The 9,850-nt window shown below is 41.3% G+C and overlaps 2 protein-coding genes across 2 annotated transcripts; one reads left to right on the top strand and one right to left on the bottom strand.

The window, feature by feature from the left end:
* Nucleotides 1-1,026: 1,026 nt before the first annotated feature.
* LOC106818251 (brachyurin-like) lies at nt 1,027-4,676 on the top strand. The gene is made up of 7 exons (XM_014822972.1): nt 1,027-1,094; nt 2,194-2,255; nt 2,870-2,958; nt 3,280-3,355; nt 3,524-3,710; nt 3,912-4,048; nt 4,283-4,676. Exons 1-7 carry the CDS (start codon nt 1,061-1,063, stop codon nt 4,448-4,450), a joined length of 753 nt encoding a protein of 250 aa, XP_014678458.1. The 5' UTR covers nt 1,027-1,060; the 3' UTR covers nt 4,451-4,676.
* Nucleotides 4,677-4,767: 91 nt separating this feature from the next.
* On the bottom strand, nt 4,768-9,372 carry LOC106818252 (coiled-coil domain-containing protein 84-like; the record flags this gene model as incomplete). The annotated part of the gene is given in 8 exon segments (XM_014822973.1): nt 4,768-4,997; nt 5,345-5,477; nt 5,881-6,024; nt 7,619-7,759; nt 8,233-8,313; nt 8,643-8,709; nt 8,967-9,065; nt 9,206-9,372. Coding segments are annotated over 6 exon segments (660 nt in total), but the record flags the coding sequence as incomplete, so codon positions are not given.
* Nucleotides 9,373-9,850: the final 478 nt, after the last annotated feature.

The raw sequence follows: 9,850 nt of genomic DNA, 5'->3' as shown, positions 1-9,850 counted from the left end.
TCTCTCTCTCTCTCTCTCTCTATTCTTGGTCGTATGGCGTCTCCCGCTAACAGGATCGCAGCTCTTTTGTGCGCCGCCGATATTTCCTCGCAATGATCCTAAAATAATTTGAGTAATCGAATCACGAGTCCTCGCATTCATTCGCCTTCTCCGAAAGAAGCAGCGCCCCCTATCGCCTACCCACGTGATAAGCCTCCCCGCTGATTCCCCCTTCGTTCTCACGTTCTCGATCGTACTAGTAAAATTAGGAAGATTCGGTGATAGAAGGAGAGAAAAACTCACTTGCGAATGAGACAGACGACCGTGGCGATAGCTTCAAGCAGCTTTCTGTAGCTGTAAGTAAATTGGGATGATTACGTTGAATATGAGTGCTTAGAATGATAGTTCGGTCATTGAGACAGGCGCCTGTTCATTCAGTGTACCCGCTGAGAAGTTATAGTATACGTTAGCATTGAATGAATACACCTACTTCCATTCACTCCTGGCATACACATACGCACACACACACGCACGCACGCACGCACACACACACACACACACACACACACACACACACATATATATACGTGCTTATATATTCTAACAAGAGTAGATAATAACACATGTGTTATTATCTACTCTTGATTCTAACTATCCTCATTTTAATCATTTATCCATATCATGGTGCATTTCAATAAAAAAAATACTAGAGATTGTAAACATTTTAACGTTTCAATCGCAATACAAATGACGCCGTCAAACCGTAAATGTTATATGGAGTCATACCGACAAAAAAACCGTTACCCAGATTGTCATGCGATGATGACTAGACATTCTCTTGTAAATAACTCAGTGAAACCGGTCTATAACAAATTATTGTAAGAGCTGGGAGTGACAACATGTGGATGGGAGAGACAGCTGGACCGTTTCCCATCCTATCTTAACTCCTGGGCATACAACTGATTGGGAGTAGAGTATATAAGGAAGGTACGTTGAACAGGGAAAATAGTACCGTTACCTTCAGAGAGCTTCACCAGCAATCATGAAAGCCGTTATTCTCTTCGCTCTTGTTGCCGTGGCTATGGCCCGCGCACCCGGACCCAGGCTGCCACGATGTAAGTTAAAATAACCGTAGCTTATAGACGTAAGTGTACAATTGCGCTGCATGCATAGCTTATATAGCAAGCAATCAGCGTTCACACAATAACTGTAAAGAGGTTTTTCATTTTTAGCTCATTTAACATCACTCTTATCGGATATGTGTTTGGGGATGTATTTAGTCATAGGCATAGGCCTATTATGTATTTATTACGTATTATAATATAACGTATACATATTATGTTGTTATATGTTGTACGTTATGTATGTAATTAATTATGTATAATCCGGATTTTTCGTACAAATATATTTCTGGTAAAAACACAACATGCATAGTCAGTTTAATGAGCTAAAATGTCATGATATAGCCTAATCATGCTATAATCCTGGCTAGAATGTCTCGATCCTGATATTGTCTCGACGTGTAGGCAAGTATACGCGAGCGAATGAAAACTCAAAGCAATGCCTTTTCGAGCCCATAATTATATGCGACCGCGCGTGTGTGCGTTTGCGTGTGTATACGTGTGTTTGGGCATGTGTGGGTGTGAGCGCGTGCATCGGTTCCTGTGCATGTGCGTTTACGTGTGCATGTTCCCATGTATGTGATTGTGCATGTGCGCGTACCTATGATTGTCATTGTGCAAATGAGTCCTCGTGTCTGTTCGTGAACGTGGGACAAGGGTATATACAGTTAGGAATAGTATTACTATATCAGTCACGCGGTCTGGTATTGTAAACATCATATTTCGATTATGCTAATTATTCTAATATTTACCAGATCCAGATGAACCGTCATATACCTACGGTAGGGCCTATATTCACATTATACGCACACCCGTTATTCACCTAATGATTGTGAGGACAGTCATGTTTGAAATCTTGCCACGTACTATAGTAATCTGTAACAACAATCTCGTTGAACCAATAACCATCTACTAGAGACGAATACATTTTCATCATTATGTAGAGCTGTTATCGTTGTTAGCTACATACAGGCATCGTATTCTTGTAATAAGCTAACGACGTCCGTTCAAACTGCCGCTGTGTGCGTAATGATCGCAGTCGCGTCGGGTGTTCGTCCCAGTCACCGTTAACGCCAACGCTTGTTCTTCACAGACTACGACGACAGTAAGATAGTTGATGGCACAGAGGTGGTTGCTGGGGAGGTCCCATGGCAGGTAAGCAGTAGCAACGTGCATTTAGCAGACGATGGTGGAAAACTGGAAAACCCGCCAGCCTCTGTTAAAATATGCGCATGATAACAGGATGTGTCGTTCGTACAGAAAATTATCATAACCGGAATTGACAAGTCTAGTTATATGGGACGTAGATAGATCGTGTTGCCACAGCTAGCTTCGAAAGGTTTTTGTATTTAATGTCATGGAAAACTAAATCTTGCCTGTTAGACGGCAGACGGCATGCACAAAACTCATTGATAGATCCTGCTTAATGATCGAGTTAGGTGAATAGCGGAAGAGAAACAATTAAGCATGCACGACCGCACGCACGCACGAACGCACACACGCACGCACGCGCGCACACACCATTCGTTTGCAATCACACCCCGAGTTTTGACGCACGACCGCACGCACGCACGAACGCACACACGCACGCACGCGCGCACACACCATTCGTTTGCAATCACACCCCGAGTTTTGAGCATCGTTCTACTCGGGACCGATTACTTCCCGTATAACATCGTACAAGCTAACCATGATGTAGGTCTGGAACCAAGTCATGTTACGACAATGACGACGCCACTTCGTGTTTACGTTTGGTTATGTGTTTCCAGATAATCCTGTACAGACTTGGTTCTTTCATCTGCGGTGGCAGTCTTATCAGCGACAGACATGTACTGACTGCCGCTCACTGTGTGCATCCGTAAGTGCGTCGAGACAACGTTATCATGCAACAAGCATTCGTCGCACTAACCGTTACCTCGTACACCAGCTGCAGCATTACCATATAAAATAAGATAAATATTCAAGAGCATGTGGAGTAGCTTTGCATAATAATTATAAGGAGAGCCGTAATTTGTTCGGATCGGTTTCGTAAACTATATTGTACGGGCGTACGTTCGTGCGTGAGAGCAGTCAAAGGAGCACATAAAAATGTCGTCATTTAGGCATAATATAAAACCCGTAAAAAGATACTATAGATAAATTAACCTCACGACTTATTTTCATTTCCATTGGTTTACAGATACCAGGATACCCCGGATTATTTCAGTGTTCGCCTGGGAACACTGAAGCTGACCAGTGGCGGAATAACGAGAAATGTAAGTAAACGTACGTGCTACTTGCGTAGATGCGTGCGCGTGACTGTCTGTATTATATGTGTAGAATACGTGTGCGTGCGTGCGACCGGGCGGGTGTACGTCCGCGCGAGTGCGAGTTTGTGTACAGATGTCTAGAGGAATTTTGAAGCAAACTATCTTTTACTCTAGGCAAATCGAATCCTGAGGCACGAGGCATACAGCTCCAGCGAGATCTACAATGACGTTGCGGTCATCGAGCTTGATGAGCCAGTAGTGTTCACTAGCAACGTTAAGTCCATCGCATTGGCTAGTAACGATGACAATAAGTACGCGGACTGGCCGGCTACTACATCTGGATTCGGACGCATTAGCATGAGTAAGTTATTTCTATTGGGCGTTATTTCTCTCTCTCTCTCTCTGGTGAGCACCACATCAAATGCAAGGAAATTAACATATTTTCTTTTGCATCTCATTTCGTGTTTGCGATTCATATCAATTTAAGACGATTGTTGCTAGGTAAACTGCCTGATGCGCTGACACCATGAAGCTCCTAGATGACATTCCTTGCATGTTGCAGATGGACCCACATCCCAGGACCTCTTGAAGGCTGATCAGGTGATCGTCTCTAGTGCGGACTGCATAGCCGTTCACGGATCCTTTATCCAGCCAGCGGGAATGATCTGCTCCGGACAGGGAAAGGAGTCAACATGCAGTGTAAGTGACCATCTAGTCTGAGTGAGCGAGTCTGGGTGACCATCGAGTTGTGATGGATAATTCTCTCGATCCAGCTTGAATGAGAACGCGATGCAACCGGGCTTTTCATGGCTCTTGCGATTGAATTCCATGCAACACTGATAATTCCTTGTGTCGCTACGCCGATGCACAAACCCGAAACTCAGCAATCATCTCCTCTACCGCGCGTTCACTTGTCCTTCAACTCTCTCGCAGGGTGACAGCGGCGGCCCACTGTGGGTGATGCAGAACGGTGAGCCAACCCTGGTGGGAGTCACATCCTGGTCGGTCGTTGCCTGCCAGATTGCCGGCTATCCTGACGGATTCGCCCGCGTCACCTACTACTACCCATGGATCATGGATGCCGTCGCCAAGCTGTCCTAAGTCCTAAGTCGTTAACACTTCGTCGCGCCTGACGTCATCGGCGCTTCGTGTCTAGTGATCATGACTCGGTATCATGCCTGTATCAAATTCTGATTCAATGAAGCAATGATTAAAATACCCTGGTTCACATCCATACACATTAATGTGATTATGATGATTTGATTTTTTTGGAATTAATGTGAATACCACAAAAATAAATTGGCTTTTCTGTGCAATTCTGTTTCGTTCAACTAATTGACTACTTTGCGTTAAAACACATTCAGATAGTTGACATGTCATTTTCTTTCACGCAACAAAAGCAGAAATTTCAGAAGATAAAGAGTGGAAACATGCGCGATTTCGTCTGTTCAGTCAGTTTACACGATCGCACAAATTTATTTACAAAAACGTTACAACAAAATGTACACAACGCTTCACCACCATTGGCCAGAAGCTGCCGAAAGGTCCTCATCATTGTCTATTGTATGCGCTTGAATTCCCAGCATTCCATAGTTGTATAGCCCGTGAAGTGGATGGGTTAGCATTAGCCTCTGCTCTGTATTGTCTCCTACATGAATGAAACAATCAGTGTGTTACATTACACAGTAAAGCTTCTGCTTGAAATTATACATGTCAGTGCAAAACTCTTTATACTTGAAAAAACAAGGGTTCATTGTGAGGTTACTCTCAGATTTAATTATTTTGGAAACAAAACACCAACTATATCTCAACTAATTTCACCAGACAATTAAAAATATGCAGGGAAAATATGAAGTCTAAATATGCATGTACTTTAGACTGAATACCATTTACACATTTGTAAAAACATAAGGCATTTCAATCATGCATCCAGTTATAAAATTCGAATGACATTAGGAAAAATTTAGTTCTGGCAAGAAACTGGAAACTACTTGCCTAGACTGCCAGCGCCTTCCCTCATTCCAAACCCTGCCAAATGAAGGCAGCCATGCAGAGCCAGTAGCTGTACTGTGATCAAACCTGGCTCCTACGCGGTTAGGATTCATTCTCTCCTTCTTAACCCTTGTCACTGAAGTGTAATTTAAATTCATACTTTGTTATCATTTTTCTATTCTATCAATTATTTTCATTTCACTATGCTTATATGACTATTTTTAGCAAAAAATTAAAATTAAATTCACATTGATATCTCCGAACCATTATTATATTATTATCTATGTTGTTAACATACAAAATAAATATTCATACAATAAAATGAATCAGAAATCTATAAACCCATAGTACATTACTTACGTACAGAGAAACCTTTAGAAATCTGCTAAAACCAGTATAATGGTTTAATATGCCAACTAGAACCTGACTGAAGTGTACTGTCTATTGAATTTGCATGAAATTCCTAAAGTTTCACGTAGAGACGACCCAATTACAGTGAAAAGCTATAATAATCGCCCGCAAGGAGCATCCACACTCACAATGCTGCTCGTAGTCAGCTAGACTGGGACCCGCCTGTACTATACCGCCGCTGCTGCTGCTGCCGTGCCTACAGTCAACGAACTGTCCTGCAGCCAGGGTGGCAACCCTCCAGAATGTACGTTTCCTTCACTCTCGAGAAAACTCTTCGTGGAAACATAAAGGCAACATGACTATGACTAAGGTACCATACAACAGTAGCTTTCGGCAAATTGTTAACCGTTGCATTACTTGGTCTCTGTAAAAGCTCTTCTTTTGAACTTATTTTGCTGTAAAATTCAGCACTAGATTACACTAATTTGCATTATGCATGCAGGGTAGATGTCTCGTGGACGTCTAGAAGGCATTAGAAGTGAGATATTTGTTGTCGTGTAATTGTGCCATTCCTTCAAGTGGCATAGCCATGGTGACCGGTGAGACATTTGTCTTTAAAACGGGATCCGACTACATGCTGGAAATCCTTGAAAACAATCTGGCAAATGTTTCAAGTAAATGTCTTTGAACCTATAGTGAATTTGCATAAATAAAATGTATGTGGCGTATGCACAGAAACTCTCCAAGTATTTTTAATTAATTTCTGTTCGATGCTTATTTACGCCTGCTACATATAGATGCCCTCTACTGTACGTTGTACACCACCTAAACCAGCCTGGATATCTCTTACATAAAGGGCGAGCCTGTTTTTGTGTCTGTCCTTCTGTCTATCTTCTGCCCCCCCGTAAGAGCTCACCCCCAACACCATATATATTCTTAATCAGCATGTCACGACGACCAAAGGCAAGGTCCAAAAAATAAATAAACAAAATAAAAAAGTTTAAAATTACAATTTAAAATTATTTATTATTTTTAAGAAATGTCCGCCGACGTGAGCCGCTATATACCCATCTTACTAATTCATATGCGCCGTTTACTGCACTCATACCATCTGACTGCATGTGAATTTGCATTTTTGACCGCTATTTTTCTAGCTATTGTCGACTATTTTTGATTAGTATCTTATTTAAACAATTTAGCTTCGATAGCGAGAGACATATAAGCGTCGTACACGACTTACTGCTGAAAAGGTAAACATGGCCCTCAAACTTGCTTGCTTATTTTTTTCGCAGGCACGAGCGCAACTTCGTATTTTCGATTTTTTCGTATTTATCTCCTACAATAAATCGCCGGATCTATCTGTTGTCTGTCTTTCTTGAGCACCAGTAAGAGCGTCACCCGTGACGGTATATTGGTCAATCAGCATGACGCGACGACCATTTTAGGCCAAAAACAATTTGCACAAAAACGCAAAAATAAGGGCAAAAAAACAAACAACAGATTTCCCCCAAAAAAATACTAGCGCAGCAGAAAAGTTAACAATAACAGCAATCCTAGCGCTCGACTATACACTGCAGCAGAAAAGTCGAGACGAATCCTAGAACAGCAATCCTATAGCGCTCAACTATAGTCAGGCTCAAAATCAGGCAATCGCATGAAATGCCGAAACGCAAGCAATAGCACAAAACGCATGAAATAGCAGAAAAGCAGTAACCCTAAAAAAATCCCGGGCATCGCCGGGTAGCCCAGCTAGTTGTCTATATGTGTCCGTTTTCGAACAATTTGCATAAAATATTCAATATAGCAAATAAAGGCAACTCATGAAGCTTACTGTTATGGCATAATAAACATAGGTATATATAGGTAACTCGAATTTAAATGTAACTGTAACTATGCAATACACGAATCATACTGTTATAAACTCACCTTAATAGAAACACGCGTAAGGCCATCTCCTTTAGCACTCGCTGTTCGTATCCTTTTCAAGTCTGAACCTATGGCCCCACCTAGTGGCATATTTTGTCTCTTGTGTTGGATATACCCACTCCGATGATGCTGCTGCTTAAACTGTGAAATTCAGGAAAATTGCAGGGCATGCTCGACATGGAAACATATTTCCAGAGACTTGCACATTTCCTTACGCGGCTACCTAGCGTTAACAATGCCAAATATTGTGCAGAGATGACATTACTCGTATAAAGTGACATGTCATGAAAAAGAAAAAAAGTTCAAAAAAAGTTCCAAACAGTTCATGGATAGCATTTTCATTCCTTTTGGAAAAACGATCATTAACCTGGATCGAACCTCAACACAAACAAACGCAATAAACCTAAACGTAATATATTTGCGATGATCGACTCTCTACGCAACTTTCCACTAGACAGACATAATAGTAAACCCTGTAGGTGCAACGTCACGATTGCAATCAGCAGCTCCAGCGAGCATGCTGAGAAAACGACACCAGCGTGGATACGGACAACACTGTCAATGTTGCACAGACATGGAGCAGTGCAAGAGAAGACTGACGTCAGCTGACAGACCTGTGCCACCGCCATCGCTGGTGAAACCTGCGATACCGTGTGATGACTCCGCCGTTCTTGCCACTCTATTTTCTGCACCTCCTAAAATAAGGCAAAAGAGGTCATGGGTACTACACAGTTGGTCTCATTAAAGGACAAAATTCGATGACAGCTACCTCGTAATAAGTTAGTCGAGTCTTTCAGAACTGTTGTTTTAAACACGTGCAATGAGGAGAGGTGAAAGTGAGTACCACAGATATAAAATTATAATTATTATTATTAAATCTTTATTGCATAGAATTCAAATATAAATACATGTTGTGAAGACGTAACATGTCTTTTTCACAAAGAAAAAATGTGATAGATGATCTGAGTCTTAATTATTTTTGTACTGGCAACTGATTCTTCACACACCTACACCGTACATATACCTGAATATGCTGCTTGCACTTTGCGGACTGATATTGATCCACTGCTGTTTGGAATTGTTCTTCAAATCTAAGACAAAATGGTTGAAAATATTACCCAACTTGAAGAAACATGTTTAGAATAGACAAGAAATATGCTTTCAAGTCAACACACCTATCCTACCAATATTTTACAGACATTTTTTGCTATTTTATCAGCAGCTACTGTTTGATAACGTAGCACCCATACCACACCCTGGAATGGGTATTAGCAGACTGTGATGAATATCATACTTCTCTTGTTACATGTGCACTTATTATGTGCTACTGTGACAGTCTACTAATCACCGTGAGTAGGTTTCAGCAGAGATCCTGTATTTTTCCTTCATTTCCTTATTTAGCTTGTTCTCCCAGAAAAACGCATTGATTTCCTTATCGTGATCCTCCCTGAATCAAAGCAATTAAACGTCAATTACTTTGATGTGCTATATGCTATAGGAACTGTTTGATTCTATTAGTAATAGTATAAAATGTTTTAGTAAATTTACACTGCTATTTATCTTTAGCACCAATCTAACTTGTCTTACTCGGTGAGATGCTTGAGCAATCCAGCATTTATAATCGTCACTCCGCTATCCACCCTAACATGACGTTCATACTCGGCTTTGCAAAAATAACACCAGAAGTGCATATCTCCATTCCAGTGTAGACTCTCTACTTGTGGTTTCTCTATAGCAGCTTTTGCTTCATTAATCTGAAAAAAATTAACAATTACACTTGATATAACATTAGCAATATGCATTTTTATGGCATGACGATTGATATTGCAATATATCAAGAGACACGACTCTCATGGACATACATAAATGGCTCTCTGAAGTCACTGCTGACTTTAGGATACTGATGCAAAACAAAACCACAAATTAATGCCATTGACCTGAAACACTCTCTGATTATGCACACACCAGGAGTTCCTTATAACAGCTAGCTCTACCCATGTAGCATTGCTCAATTTTAAGGGGTTTTTTGGGTTGTCCGGAGGACAACCAAGAGAGTAGCATATGGTTGTCCCTCAAGAGTTGGTCGTCCGGATATGATTTAAACATGTGCTGCATGCACTCTGCTCACGTGATGCTCAGTGCTGTAAAGCAAAAGGCCTAATCATGTACATTTTGTACCAGGAGCGTATAATGACAAAGGAGTAAGACAGCGATTTGGTACTGATTTCACTA

This window comes from Priapulus caudatus, unplaced genomic scaffold, assembly GCF_000485595.1.
Source record: "Priapulus caudatus unplaced genomic scaffold, Priapulus_caudatus-5.0.1 Scaffold2117, whole genome shotgun sequence".
In the NCBI taxonomy this organism is placed as follows: domain Eukaryota; kingdom Metazoa; phylum Priapulida; class Priapulimorpha; order Priapulimorphida; family Priapulidae; genus Priapulus; species Priapulus caudatus.
This window is presented reverse-complemented; position numbering and strand designations above follow the sequence as displayed.